The sequence below is a fragment of the Genypterus blacodes genome, unplaced genomic scaffold (genome assembly GCF_046128005.1).
Source record: "Genypterus blacodes isolate CSIRO-AG114 ecotype Tasmania unplaced genomic scaffold, CSIRO-AGI_Gbla_v1 ptg000154l_1, whole genome shotgun sequence".
Classification (NCBI taxonomy): Eukaryota; Metazoa; Chordata; class Actinopteri; order Ophidiiformes; family Ophidiidae; genus Genypterus; species Genypterus blacodes.
In genome coordinates this window covers 1,175,460-1,191,305 of record NW_027466956.1, presented here as the reverse complement: position 1 = coordinate 1,191,305, position 15,846 = coordinate 1,175,460, and the positions used below count along the sequence as shown (strand labels likewise).

The 15,846-nt window shown below is 40.6% G+C and overlaps 1 protein-coding gene across 1 annotated transcript in view; it reads left to right on the top strand.

Annotated features, from left to right (window-relative positions):
- The window catches only part of mapkbp1 (mitogen-activated protein kinase binding protein 1), a 46,501-nt gene extending 39,506 nt beyond the window's left edge, over window positions 1-6,995 (top strand). The window contains exons 30-31 of the mRNA XM_076166047.1: window positions 394-479; window positions 4,463-6,995. Of these exons, the coding sequence (XP_076022162.1) occupies window positions 394-479; window positions 4,463-4,705 (329 nt within the window). The 3' untranslated portion in view covers window positions 4,706-6,995. The remainder of the gene's footprint in view (window positions 1-393; window positions 480-4,462) is intronic.
- Window positions 6,996-15,846: the final 8,851 nt, after the last annotated feature.

The following is a 15,846-nucleotide window of genomic DNA, read 5'->3' as shown; positions in this document are numbered from 1 at the left end:
AAACTCAATAGCAACAGCAGAATAAACTGTTTGGCATCGGCAGAGAAGATTTGGCAAATTTTTCATGAGCGCAACCCACATACTCAGCTGTGCTGCTCATCCCACAAATGCATGTTCCTTACAAATGGGGCACCATTTAAAAGGGGACTAAACAGGTTTTCCAACGGTATAAAATGTATTGCCAAGAAGCATTGTTACAACAGAGAAATAATCTACCAAACACAAATTTCCGAACTTTTTGTGACACAGCTATTGTTGGAGAGATTTAGACCAGATTCAGTTGCATCACTTTACATGGAATCATTAAAATTTTTATCTTAGACCAAGATCCTTCAGGGTCAGAGGTCATAGTTGAACCTTACCTTTTGCGTCTTTCTCTCTCTCTCCCTGCAGACGAGCCAAACAACACGGAGGCCTGCAAAGCTCTAGTCAATGAGTTACAGAGTCACTTCAAGAAGGCCACACATCTGTACAGGGTGGTGAGTCAGTTAAAACCTTTTACATGTTATCAAGGCTCCTCTTTTTATCAAGAAAGGGGTAAAAGAAGTCAGGGGAAATCAGATTTTACACATACTGTATATCAGGGGTCTTCAATGTTTTTCAGGCCAAGGACCCCCAAACTGATGGAGAGATGGAGCAGGGACCCCTTACGATGTATATTGTTTAAATTTGTGTTTTATATCAAACTGGGCCTAGTGCCATGTATAAACATAGCTACCCTGTTATTGTGCATTCAATTCTAAGCTGCTCAAGCCAGTGACGTGCGGTGAGGTCCGTGGCTGGGGAGACACTTACTCTTTCAAAGTCAGATTTACAAATATATGAATTCAACGGAGTAGCATAAATTCACACCATTCGCCTGACTGCTTGCACATTGACTACTGGTTATGTTTCATATCCCATATCAGCATTCTTTACACACACATAGGTACATATTTGGCCAAAGAAGAACAAAAATGTATAGAGGCTCAGAGAGAGTGCATTTGTGTTCTTAATTTGCCATCACAATTGAACAAAAATGAAAGTACATACAGTCCACAACAAAAAGACAAATGTAGCTTTATTCTTTAAAATAACTTAATCTTTCATTTTTGTCGTGGACTGTACAGCAGTGAGTGTATGCATGTCTTTACTTGTAAATGAAGTCCATTCGCCTCTGGACAAACATCTCTATGACTTTGGGGTAAAACTCCTCTTTATCTTTTTTAGTTTTAAAAGTCTCTCTTTCTCAACAGAGATTGTTGCTAGGGATGAAAGTCATGAAAACGACATGGCCAGTTTGTGAGGGATTGCGCAATCTGAGAGGATCGCGTCTGTCCCCCATATTTTAACAGGAAATTACACAAATTCAGAGATATTGACTATGAAAATCATTGGAATGGTTGGAATCAAACCATAATTACAATTCTATCACAGATCCGTGGACAAATATTTTTTATTTTATTTTTAATCATGATGACAACTGCCTCCCCTGACTGCACGTCACTGATTCAAGCCTTCAGCCTGTGACATGCGACCTTGTGATTGGCAGAGCTGCGATAGGGGCCGGTCCTCCTCTTTGTGTACAGGAGGCTTGGAGGGACAGGTCTAGGCTAGTCTCGTGCTGTGAGTGAACCCGTGCCCAGCCTGAGAGAACTACAATATGTTAGATTCATGTTAATGTGTATTTAAAGGTATTTAAATTTGTGGGGATAAATTTAGGTAAAAAAACGCACGGCACGTTGGGGAGCAGTTTCGGCTAATGTATGCTGAGAGACGTAACACTCTTGTCAACTCAGGCATGAGTGTCCCTTTCTACATGCGTGTTTGGCAAGCATACACTTAGACCAACGACATATTATTCATTCTTATTCTTTCTCCTATGCTCGTCTCGCTCAGCTAGGGATTATCTCGACGGACAGGCTCGCGTCAATTCAGAGCTGACTGGCCAAGACAGCTGTCCCTGACCCGGGAAGACGTGGAAATATGAGTCCCGTTGAGACTACTAAAACAAATCGCATTACGAATAATCAGTATTTAAAGTTTAACAATCATCAATTTATTTAACATTTTAGTATTTGAAAGCCTGATTCATCTAGCAATATCCCTACTCCTATCAACCTAAACCTACACATGAACTTCTCAATATAAGGTATCAATGGTACGAAGGTAAGAATCGAACATACCTTAGGCTATGACACGAGTTACAGCGGAGCTTGCACGTGGAAGGATCTGAAAAGCAGATCTGCCTCCCCAACTCTTAGTTGCTCTGGCTTATAATCACCCAGAATGTCAGGAATTTCTATTTGTTTTTGTAGTTAGTGTTACCTTGGCCCTGATTTCCAATCTCTGCTCGGTGTGTTAGTTTTATTATCTAATCATAGTGCCCTCAGTGTGTTTCATCTGGTGTTCCCGCAGCATGCAAATTACACAACAACAATACAATACAATTGGCATCTCTGTGACTTCTATGATGTAAAGAAGACCGTCCGGCAGCGAGGACCACCTTCTTCCTTTGGCTGTCCCCAGATGTTGAGGGGTTGATAGTGTGGGGTAGTGAACCTAGGTTGCCCTTTCCCACCTGTTGTCACTTATCTGTTATCTGGGCCCCCAAAAGGGTGAGGAGTTCTCAGATCTTTTAATTACAGACAAACGTGTCGGAGCCAGTGCCCTGATTTGAGCTGTGAACTATGTTGACCTCCAGCTCCTCCATTTCATTTGATCTATATTTTCACCTTACACCCTGTTGAAGACCCCTGCTGTATATGATTTGCCATGATTTCAGTGTGAGCTTTGTCTTGTGTGTGTATGTTTACGAACACAAAATTAGGAAAATAGGTCTTGTCATATCTCATTGGGGATATATTTCTGCGGGCTATGTAGGGTTGAACTATTCTCAGGTTTTACCTAATATTAATATCATAAATGAAAGGGTTTTTTTTATTTTTTAATTATATTTTCATACAACATTTAAGTAACTGAAAAATAATTACAATATAGAGCACACTGGGAGGCATTTCAGTCATGACCAGATATGGCAGTGTGGTCAAGGTCTTTTGAAGTGAGGATCTTCTCTATTTTTCAGTCTGTTACTGCATTGAATTGCAAATAACTAGACAGTAAAACAGCTGATTAATCGTCTCACATGGCAGCTGGGAGGCTGAATCTCCAGCAGGCAGCAGCTGACAGTTGCCTCAAGCTCACCGTTTTTGATTTCTTTTGACCACCACTCAGGCTCTTCATCTCGGTCTGAATTTTGTCCAGAGCCCAGTTGGGATTCTGCATTTTTCCTTTTCCTTTTTACGCTGTTGTACGTCTTGTCACCGCCACCTCTCGCACACATCACCAACTCTATTGTTTCAAATTAACATGACCATCATTGTCTACCTACTGCCACCCACTGGCATGGAAGAGTATTTAATTACTCTGCCAGTCTGCCAGTCACTACATTGCAGGCACACACACTCAACAATGGCAGATGTTTTGCAGTAATTAAATAATAAATTTTTTTGGACCAATTAAGTGATATTGGATAATTTCCTATGACACACCTGACGATCTCTCACAGCACACTAGTGTGCAGCAGCACAGTGGTTGAAAATCACTGATTTAGTCCACAACGTCTCAGTTCATCGTGCACTCTCTGCACCTGAGATCTCTACTTCCACCGCTTATGGCTCTGTCCACCTGCACAGCACCTTTGGGATAAGATCACGTACCAAATTCAGACTTAGCACCCTAGCTATCACCAAATATAGCTAGCATCCTTCTAAAGTTCAAATCCAAACAAATCCTACACTTTTCTGACTGGTAGATCTACTTACAGAACACATCAATGCAGAGAGTTGCCATGCCTCAGTAAAAAAAGCCTCCTCACATTTCACTGAGATGCATAATATCAGTCGATGATGGATGATGTTAATGAGGGTGCTTCAAGGACCAGTAGTATTGTTGTTATTTACTATTATGTCAGTAATGTTATTATTAGTCCTCTAGAACATGCCTTAATGTTTTTTCTCTTTTATTTCTTGTGTAATAGATTTTTTTTTTCAATTCAAAAATATTTATAAAGCACCAAATCAGAACAAACGTTATCTCAAGGCATTTTTTTACATACAGCATTTAAAGAGTCCCAACATTCCCCCATTAGTAAGCATAGCCTCAGGCTCTGCCTTGATCAGTTGGGTTTAGAGTGAAAGAGAGTGGGAGGAGAGAAAGGAAGACCCTACAGAGGTCAAAGTTCCAGCCCAATGCTAGAAGGGAATATACCGATGAGTGCATTTCTATCTGTATTTGAAATGCTTTGATGTGGCCACATGGGGGCACTATCAGCTTCAAATTCTGAATGTGGTTTCAGTGGTTTTTAAGCTTTTCTATTTGTCCACTAATGTCGCATTACTTTCTATATTTTTCCTTTATTTTTTCAATAGATGAGTTACATCCTTATAGCTAAATATTGTGTTATTTTTGTTTTCATTGTCAGGTGAGCAGCACCCCTGCTGCTGACTCCTCCCCTGACCAGCTAGAAATGGCCAGCATCCTGTCAGCGGCTTTCCAGGCCATGAGGACAGAGCTAAACTCCTTGCCGCTCAAACCACCAAGCATGCTGGGAGAGGAGAGAGGGTTGGGTGGCGTGGATGAGGAGAAGACGATGGCTCTTCTTGAGGAGTATTCACTCATGCTGCTGCAGGCTGTTCACAGGAGGATCAGCACTGCACACACATAGACACATCTTACTGTCTCATTCTTCTCTTCAACATAACATGTTGTCCTGTCTCTTCATCATACTTTCTTCTATTCTTCCAAATTTCCTGTACTCTTCCTCTACCTCTTATTCCTCTACTGTTTTCATTGATGTCCCTGTTGCTTGTCTTTCTCCCTCCTCCTGCTCTCTGCAGATGAAGGAGCTAAAGCCATTTTTATTTGGGGGAAATGTTATTCTTAAAATGATACAAGGATCATTGTAATGGTCTTAAGGACTTTCAGGACCTCAGATATTTTTTAATGTTTTTATCAAACATGAGACATTTCTTTGTCCAACCGCGTTAACGTCCGTGTTTGATACACTTTATAAACACTACAGCATGTGAACCTTTTTAACAGCCTTTTCATTCCCTGATGTCCACGACACGACGACTGAACAGAAGCTTCACATCCTCAAAACACTGAAGGATGCTAAATGGATTGTGTGTGTTCTGATACACTAAATTTATTTTCATAGTTTTCAGCCACCCCAGGATTTCATGATTTTTTATTTGTGATTTTTGCAATTCCCTGAATTTTGTGGCAAAGGTTGGATTTTTTTCTATTAATCACAACTTTTCAATCAAACACTTTTTATTTAAACTTGATTGACATCCTCCCCCTTATATTCCCTCCCCTTCACCCCAGCCCAGCCCACTACCCATAACCTCATCCTCCCCATGCCCCTCCTTCCTCCCCCCTGTGTCCCACCTTTTCTAGCCGACCCTCCCATTACATCCTCCCCTTAATATCTACCCTACCCATCACCTCTACTATTCTCCAACCTGTTCTTAAAGTAGTGTGTTGAAGTGAAAATGAAACTGAACAACTTCACAAAATCTTCAGATTCCCCAGCTGCTCCCTGAGGAATGAGTTTCTCTGCTTCCTCACACACAATTATGGTAAAATGGAAATGTTGGAGTAAACATGCTGTAAAATGGGAAGATATGCAGCACCACAGAAGAATGCAGCGTTTTGTTGAACTTTGCACTGGATTCCGCGATCATGGAATTGTGAAAAGCTGAAAGGAAAACAAATAATATTGCTGCTTATGAGTCATGCACTGCTGCTAGACTCTGGACAGTAGGTGAGGGTATTTGATCAATTGGATGGAGTTTCTTCACAACTCATAAAGATGTACTAAAGAAGCCAAACTAAGCAACAAGGCTGCAAGTACCAATATTTAACCCTGACTGAAAAATCAAACCTTTAATGGCTTTCTAAGAAGCAAACTTGGCAACACAATCCGGATTTCTCTCCTTTTTATTTCCTAACACCCTTGATTTCAGAATTGGTGGCAAACATTTTTCCTGTTGTTCCTAATTGCACCTTTCTGTACCAGCTTTGTTTCTGTTAAATATTGTTGTAGGAATGTTAAAGAAAAGAAAAGTGTTTTTAATTGATCAAACTGTTTGCAATATCAGGTTTTTGTCACTGTTTAAACTGAAAAATTGTTCTTTTGTGTAGTTTCTTTATGTTCATTAATGTGTTCAGTTTGACACAGCAGAAGCACGGGGACGGAAACGTTATTTTCCTGTTCTTCACTGTTACAGATTTGTTTAATTTTTGTCGAAAAGATTTGTATCATAAAGAGTTCTAGTTTAGATCTAGAATGTATCCTTGATATGCACCAACAAGTCGGATCATTCAAAACTCTTAAACCTCATTATCAATTTAGATTATACAAATCTAAAATGTATTCCTACAGCAGCTTCTTGAATAATTTCTCCAGAATCTGGTTTCCGCAGAATCTGGTTGTCAAGAATCGATCTAGACTCAACTCTCTCTTGAATGTCTTCTGTACAACAAGGATTCTCTACAATCTGGTTTCTTTTGAATCTGGTTGTTGTCTGGGAGTTTACAATGGCAAAACACAGCCATCCCCCGGCAAAATCCTTAACTTATCTGAACTTAAATATCTGAACTGACCTGAATGACATCTTATTTGCTTTTTATCTGACCTCTGGCACTGAATCAGTGTTTGAATAGTACAGTGTGAGTGTGTGTGAATGACGAAGTCTATTTATTTGATCTGGAAACTGTTACACTTTATTTGTATGACTACTGACAACTAACTTTGCCTCTGGTGAAGACTTAAGTAGAAAATGGTTTTTTTTTTAAAGAAATGTTTAAACTCAAAAATGGGTCCATCAGTTAGGACTCTGCTGTGATATTTATCACAGAAATCAAAGTAAGTTAAAGATTTGTTTGTAATTCTAAAAACAAAGTTTTTTGTGCTTGTTGGCATTTAATAAAAAAAAGATGTTTATGTCTTTGTTATGATCTGCGTGACGTTCATCCAAACAGATTAATGTGAGTTAACCCTGACATCCAAGACACTCTATATATATACTACTAGTATATTATACTACTTCAAGCAGATGTGAGGACCGACAATCGTTGCATACTTAAAGGATTCTACAAACAGAGAAGCCCGTACATATATACATAGGATTTGCTAAAGAAGTCACACAGAGAAGTTCAAATCATTTGTCAAACTGCTGTATGGTGAAGCATGTAACCTGGTCACTAAAGATACGTTTGGACATCCAAAGATCAAAGCAGAGCAACACTCAGTATACTCCGATATCCGACCCCATCGTGTCACATTATGTGAAGCTGAGATATCCTTCCATGACTGTATAGAGTATGTATGTATTAAAATGGACTCCAATTTTAACGTAGCACCGGGTTCTGGTGTTACAACAAATTCTGTGACCCATCAGACTGATTACACATTTTTGCTATTTCAACATTCTATATCTATATTTTCAGCTAATTGCCAACCATAAATGTCTGTAGAGTCACATACTGTTTTTTGATAGCTAAGCCAAAGGTGTCTCCAAAGTTTTTTGATGGCGTTGCAAATTATAATTGCTGTGATCAGTCACTGCTGACGGCTTTGAAGTCAACTTTTAGGTTCCTTTGACCTTTTTGACCTGACATTTACATAGAAAATGAACATTAGAGCAACGACCACCTCCCTCTTTACTCTGTCACTGTTCATTTAACTTTTGGGATTTCTTCTGATGTTTTTCATTTTTTTGAACAATTGCATTGTACAAACAAACATTGCAATTGTTTGTAGCAACATGTAGCAGATATGTAGTTTTGAGAGGCTGTGTGGGCTAAACTGTCAGTCAATCTGTATGAGTCAGTCAAAGTACAAATTAGCTCAATCTTGTTTTAAAACTTGTTTTGTTAAAGTGGTTGGTCAGGTTGCGGTTTACCCAGTTTCCACCACAAAGAACGGCATTTCTTAGTTTTTTTTCATCTGTTTTATTAAGTTAACAAACAAACAGTAAGTACTTAATATAAGTTGTATAAAATATTTCCAAAACTACAAATTTGCATCCAGATACACATAAAAACAAAAGGGCAAGCACATACACAGTAAACAGTATCATCCAGGGTACAACGCTGCTGTACATGCTTGTTGTTATTGTTGCAAACAGTTAAGATCTTTATTGCCAAGCCTCTACATAATCAATGAAGGGTTGCCAGGTTCTTATGGAATTTCTCAGGGGAACCTTGTGAATTGTCTTTTTCCAGATGAAGGTGATGCATGATCAACATAGTGTAAGTGGGAGGTTGTGCCTGTTTCCAGCTAAATAGGATTCATTTGCGTACACAAAGGATTATGAACCTTTTGCCTGTCCTCTGCTGGTACCCCAAACACAGTCACACTAGGTCAGGTTCTACCATGTGTCCCAGGATATCAGACAGATCTTTGAACATAGAGTTCCAAAAATTGGATAATTTGAGGCAACCTGTGTCAACCTGTGTTACAGGTTGTTTGAGGCAACCTGTGCCTCAAATTATCTGGATCTGTATTACCATACATTTTAGAAAGCTTGACCTTTGAAAGACGGAGACAATGCAACATTCTGAACTGTATAAGTCCATGCCTGGTTCATATATATGCTGAATACACACTGGGACTCTCTGCATTGCTCCTTTAAACCGATGGCCAAATCTTTCACCCAAGGAAGTTTAAAATAATTAAGGGATACACCTAATTGATTTGACATATAGTTGTAGACATTTGAAATTACCCCCCTAGATGAAGGATCAACACAAAACAAAGATTATGTCCAGATGCTGCTAGGTACACAAAGAGAGGCTGCAGTTTTGGATTTTGAGAATTGAATGTAGAAATCAGAAGGAATGTGTTAGAGGCAGATTGAATGTGTTGCACAGTAATTCAAAAGTGGGAAACATGCCATTACAAAGATCTTTAATTTTTATGATGCTATTACGAGTCCATAATTGAAACTTTAGTCTGTACTGACCGTCTGGTGTTTCAGGAAGAGGAAGAGAATAACAGTGTCCCAGTATAGGAAGGATAACATGAGGCGTGCTGGATCTGCAAACATTTGACTGAAAGGCCTGAGCCCAGAACGAAAGAGCTTAGCCTCTGTGTCTTTGTAAAAAGGAGTTTCTTATTCCAAACAAAACAGGTGTTCGTCTTAATGATGCGTCTTTATAGCAATGGGGATGCATTGAAAAAGGAATACAAATTTAGGGAGAATATTCATTTTTACAGCATTTATCAGGAATCCCAGGACTAAAAGTCAACCATATTCATAAACGCTTCGAAATTTCCACTGCAAATGAACGCAACAGTTTTGTGCTGTCCGTACCGGCGAAAGTGCCTGCAGAAATGAGTCCTTGAGGCCCGGATAGGGCCACTGAAAGTCTTGGGGGTGGCCAACCACAAAGTCGTTGGCAACGGCAACTACGCGATAGTGTGAGTGATGGAAGGTCAAGCGGCCGGTGGGGGGGCCACTGGAAGGGCCAGTGATTGTCCAGGGGGGGCCGCGGCACGATTTTCCAGTGGTGGCGCCACTGGTCCCCCCCTAATGGCGCCACTGGTGTGTACTGTGCGCCGGCACCGGCAAGTGCGCGATAGTGTGAGTGATGGAAGGTCAAATGGCCGGTGGGGGGGTTGCGCCACTGGGGGGGCCAGCGATTTTCCAGGTGGGGCCGCGGCACGTTTTTCCAGTGGTGGCGTCACTGATTTAACGCATTGAAAATAGTCGCTATTATTCCATCAAACTGGACGAGACTACTGATGATGCAGGTTTGGCCAATTCACATGTCAGATATGAGCATGATGGTGCAGCTGAGGAGGGCTTTCTGTTCTGTCAGGCCTATAAGAGTTATAAATAGTTGCCAAAATGCTTTGTGTTTGAAGTACAGTTGGTTGTGTTTTCGACTGAAATGCAGTTGTTATTTATGTTCTCACATGCTGTGTGTGTGTTGGTGTGTGTGTGTGTGTGTGTGTGTGTGTGTGTGTGTGTGTGTGTGTGTGTGAGAAGGACTGCCCCATATAGGAGAGTTGTTCATATGAGAGAGTTCTAGTACCAATTTGTACAATGTGGCTGTGACTGACAAAGGTCAAAATAAATAATATTCTTAGAAATAAATTTGCTTCATGTGTGCATTTAGCATAGCAGCTGAATAGGGTAGGCCTATGTTACTATATATTAACATCGGCCATAGTGGTGGTACTTGGAGAGCCGAATATTTTCTGAGGTGGTACCTGATGTAAAAAGTTTGAGAACCACTGGACTACATTAATGTGTAGCCACGCGTCTGTTATGATGGGCATTACGCCATTTCATAGGATAAGCAGTAGATTATGAATGAATTGATAGCTGTGGAACACAGCAGTTTGTTCCATACAGCCACCACACACAGCCCTATTCAAACTGCATTTCCTGTTTCCTGTTACTTGGTGTCGGTGGGAGATTTTTCCGATCGCTAACTGAAGTTTGTTTGTGTGATCACACACTAAAGGTTAGACACAGTGAGGAATGGGAACATCATCTCATCTCGTTATCTAAAAGTCCATTCACACATACAGAAAAAGCCAGTTAAAAGCTTGGTTGTTTCTGACAGGGCTCCAGTGTGAATGGGCTGATGAACTGACTTATTTTTACCCTGCTTCATACACTCTCACTTGGTGCCAGTGAACCCGGCTGGTTCTTGCAATTCTGAATACTTAAAATCGCCAGTGGTGCCTGAAAGGTTAAGCCAGCTTTCAGCCATGTCCTGTGTGAGAAAGCGGCTTAAGCAGACACTGGCTGTCAGGATGAGCCACTAACTGCAGACCCAGGCCTCATCCTAACTTGTCCAACCAGGTGTTAATCCGGTGTTGGTAAATTTGCCTTTTCTGCCATCCTGTCCATCACTTCTGACACCTGCTTCATCTATTTGGATGAGGCCTCTGAGGTACCTGCAACCTTCCTGTCACTGCTGTTGGCCCTTTTAGCCCTGAACTGGCCTCCTTTTATTTCTGTTCCCCAGTCATCTCACCCACCACATGGCTCCACTCACCTCTGCTCTGTAAACAGCTGTTGGATGTCTGCCTTTATCAGTGCCCTGCAGTCCCTGCACTTTCCTGTGGATCAGAACGTTGAAGTAGTCCTCAGTAAGTTTATAATCACGGAGTCCTGGATTCATTCGGAGGACTGAGTCCTCCCCTCCAGAATGTCTATTTACAGCCAATAATAACAGGCAGAGGCTCTGGCCTTGTAATGTTTTTCTGTGAGTGTTTGTGTTTCACAGAATGTTTTAGGCCCCCTAAATTTATTCCTGGTTTAATTTTAGGAATTATCAGACCTTTTATCAGCCACAATGTTGCAATATGACAGAGTTCTTATTCTTGGTTATTTTAACATTCATGTTTGCTGCTTTCCTTCTTTGTCATTTACATCTGATTTGATCAAACTTTTTTAAAATCAAATTATTCTTTCAATTTGACCCACTTTGTCAAGCAGCTCAGCCATGGCAATGGCACACTTGACTTTGTGCTCTTCTCTGGCTTCTGTGTGGATGGACTTGCTATGTCCATCCACCCGCTCCTGTGATTGGTTCGCTTGCACCATGTGAAAGCATCTTTCCTCAGAAGGGGCGTAACCATGCCGGCACAATTCCTTTACTCATTCACAACAGGTTCATGCCAGCATTACAGTTTTTCTCCATTGGTTTGGCTCATTACTTGAAACTGAAATTACACTCTCAAAACTCTAAGATCATTTGGCAAAACAGTCTTACAGTTCAGCACAACACCATAGCTCACTTTCCCAAAACTGTTCACTCATGCTTTAAAATTAAATCCATTCCCCATCTAAATAGTCAGTGCCACCAAAATGCAAAGATTCTTCTCAATTGCTTTGGCTCATTTCTTGAAGCAGACCGGATGTTCTCAACACTCTTGGTGCTTTTGCCAAAATAACCTGGATGGTTCAGCACAACACCATGGTTCACCTGCAAAAGCTCATATCTCTCCCAAAACAGTTCACTCATGTGTCAAAACTAAATTCCTTTCTCATATAAATAGTCAGTGCCCCCAAAATGCATCGTCCCTTTGGCATTGTGTAAAGCACTGCAGGTCAAAATGTTTAGATGTTTTGTCACTTAGCCCAGTCCTTCATTGATAATGGTTACTGTACTATTTTTTTTGTCTAGCTAACAGAATGCAATAGTGTATAAAACTGAAAGGGCTGAAAAAGGATTTTACGGTAAGAGTAGCCTCCAAGGTTTGACATCACACATTGCACTCATACTGCCAAGGAAAATGTAACCAGTTTTATTCACACACATAAAGTAACTTCCATAAATCAGAGTAAAAAGAAAATGTATACATTTACATTACACTACAGTCATTTAGCAGACGCTTTTATCCAAAGTGACTTCCAATAAGTGTTTTCAACATAGGTAGGCAAAAGAACTTCAGGTCACAAGAAATCGTAAGTGCATTTCCTTCCAAAACAGACAGCTAAGAGCATAACTAGTGCTAGAGTAACAAATGAGAAAAAAACAAAGAAAATTATATGTAGCCTACAGTGCTGTAAATAAAGCACTTGTCTTCTTCACTGGTCACTGTCCTCACCCTCCCTCTCCTGGCCACCGTCCTCGCCCTCCTGGCCACCGTCGTCCTCACCCTCCTGGCCATCCACACGCTGCTGTCTGTCTGGCCACAGAATTTCGTCCACATCACAGCGTATATTCTCCCTTGCGATGCAACGAGGGAAGAAACTGCGTGCATGTCGCAACCATCCCCTACACTGATCTCCTGTAATGTCGCCACACACAGTGTCCATTGCATGGAGCTGGGACCTCTGGTCTTGAGCCTGATGCTCATACACTCTCCACCTCCAAGCGGAGAAAAACTCCTCAATTGGATTGAGGACAGGAGTGTAAAGGTGGTAGGAATACCATGACCATCCTTGGATGTGTAGCGAACCAGGCCCTGATGAGCGGGCCACAATGGAAATTCACATTGTCCCATACAATAACAAAGTTTGGAAGGTGAGGCCCTACGAGACCTCTCTTATTTTCAGGGATCAAATCTAAATAAAGGCAGTCCAAGAAGATGAGGAGCTTCTGGGTATTGTATGGGCCAAGACTGGGGATGTGAGTTGCCACACCATTCTCAGAAATGGCAGCACACATGGTTATATTGACCCCTCGCTGGCCGGGGACATCCACCGTGGCTCAGTTGCCAATAATATTACGGCTACATCTTCGGCCCTTGGCCAGGTTAAAGCCAGCCTCATCCACAAAAAGGAGGATGTGAGGGGTCTCGTTGGATTCCAAAGCCATTATTCTCTACAATAGAGTAAAAAAAAAAAAAAATCATCAAATCAGTCATACAGAAGAGTCATACACTAGAAAATGTAAAAGTCAGATAAAGCAAATACTTGCAAATCAGGTAAAGGGGGTACTGAAGCCAAAAAAGTTTGGGAACCTCTGCTTACAGTAATTGTAAAAAGGTTATAAGGATAGACAACCAGTAACTGACTTACATGTACATACTGGTACTGCAGCTCTTTCACTCTAACAGAGTTCCTCTCAAATGGTACCCTGTAAAGTTGTTTCATGCTCATTTGATGCTTCTTTAATATCCGGTCTATTGTTGAGATGCTTATGGTGCTGATATTTTGGAAAATGGCATTGTCTTGCATGATTGCAGCGCGGATCTGTTTCAATGTGATGGCATTATTTGCCATCACCATGTTACAAATTTCCTGTTCCTGTTCTCTGCCACCCGTGTGAGGTAGTCATCTAATCCTAGACATAGAATTCAAAGGCGAACACTGTAATACCATTCGTAATGTATGCCTTATGTATTTCTTACAGAATGAGTTTGTAATTGTATTGTTGTTTCAAAATTGTAATGCATCATTGCACAGTGAGTGGAATACTACTGTAAACTGTATCATCAATAATTCCATAGTTTATTTTCTCCCCATATTTTTCTTGCCATTTTTAGTATCATACTGTAACACATCCCATTGAGGTAAGATATTACTGTAGGCCTTTAACACACACACACACACACACACACACACACACACACACACACACACACACACACACACACACACACACACACATGAATAGGTAAATGAGTAAATACATATATTTCTTGCTCTATGCACAGTGTCCTGTCCTATACAACATATAATTGAACTGTGTACATACCTGTTTTCCCTGCTCAAGGTTTGGATGACGGAGGAGACTGTAAAGCGCGGCACATTAGGCTGCACTCGGCGACCTGCCTCCGCCATTGTGAGGCGATGGTTAATAACGTGGTCTACAATTGTGGCCGAATTTCATCTGGGACAGCATGGTGTCTTCTTGCTCCTCGGCCTCTTCCCCCTATTCCACCACCCTTACTACTCCTCCTCCTCTTCTTCTTTTTCTTCCTCTTCCTCGAGCAGGCAGTTGCCCTTGTTCATTTTCCTGGTCAGGTGCCTCCGTGTTCAGAAATTCTACTGGTCAAGGTCAAGCTCCATATATACATGTTTGGCAGTATTCTTAATCATGGACAGCACCTGTCAGGTAACTAAACATACCGTTTGATTGGTCATCTGAGATGTGTGAAACTCCTTCTTCGTTAGTCAAGTTCTAGTTTCACGTTCTAGTTTCATGTTCCAAGAGACTCATATGGTATTCATGGTATTATGTTCTTGACTAATTTTGACAATTGAACAGACTGTGCATGTGATGACTTATACAATGAAATGATGGTGACATGTTTTGGAGAGAACAACCATTACACTGAGAATCAACAATCAGTTTAGATCAACAAGATCTATTTACTTGGAAATTGTGCTATATTTAGGCTAACTGAACTAACTGTAGACTACCTGTACTTAATAATTTGCAAAGATGTACTGAGACATTTGCAATTTGATGAAATGAATGAGATATTCAATTCTGTTGTGAACAATTGCCAAGTGGTTTGGAGGTTTGTCCATGTTGTTTTGAGAATGTAATTTCTGTTTCAAGAAATGAGCCAAACCAATGGAGAAAAACTGTAAATCCAGCATTGGTACATGATAGGTCAGATGATGCAACCATTCACACATGACCCCATGCTGGGACCAACCCAGCATTATGTTGGCATATTCTGCATGTGTGAATGGTGCTAAATAGCTATGATCCCTTTTCAGTGGAAAATCAAAGAAGCAATACATTCAGAGAAATCTTTTTTTTAAACTGATCATTCTGTGATTGGTCCTCCTCCCACTCCCGACTGTATCCTCTCCAGTGATGTGAAGAATATCTATAATACTTTTATAATAAAAAAGTGGAGATTCTGCAGCATTTTAACCCCAAGTCAGAGTGTTGTTAGCTCCTGTCCACACTCCACATTAAGCTACTTCAGTGAAATCTCTGTGCAGAACCTGGACCTGCCCTGTCAATCACCCACCTGCCCTTCAGATTGCAGTCACAGTTTGGTTTTTAAAAGCTGTATTTCGGATGGTTGTTCCATTATTAACTTCACTCTGTCAACCAGCATCTTCTCCTATTTTAAACATGCCACTGTTTACCATGTTTTTTTTTGTCATTTTAGACTCATCTCCAACCTGCCATTTTATTAAAGATAAACTGATTATGTTTCTTTAAAAAAGTCAATGTGGTTCCCACTCCAGACACAGCACTGAGACTGTTCTAGTCAAGGTCACAAATCATTTGGGTCCTTATTTTAGGTCCTGTTTCATATGCAGTGAGGGCTACTTAAACTAATTTGATATTATATTATATTATTATTTATTATAACCAAAATAAATACATGTAAATTAGAAGATAATTAGCCAAATATAT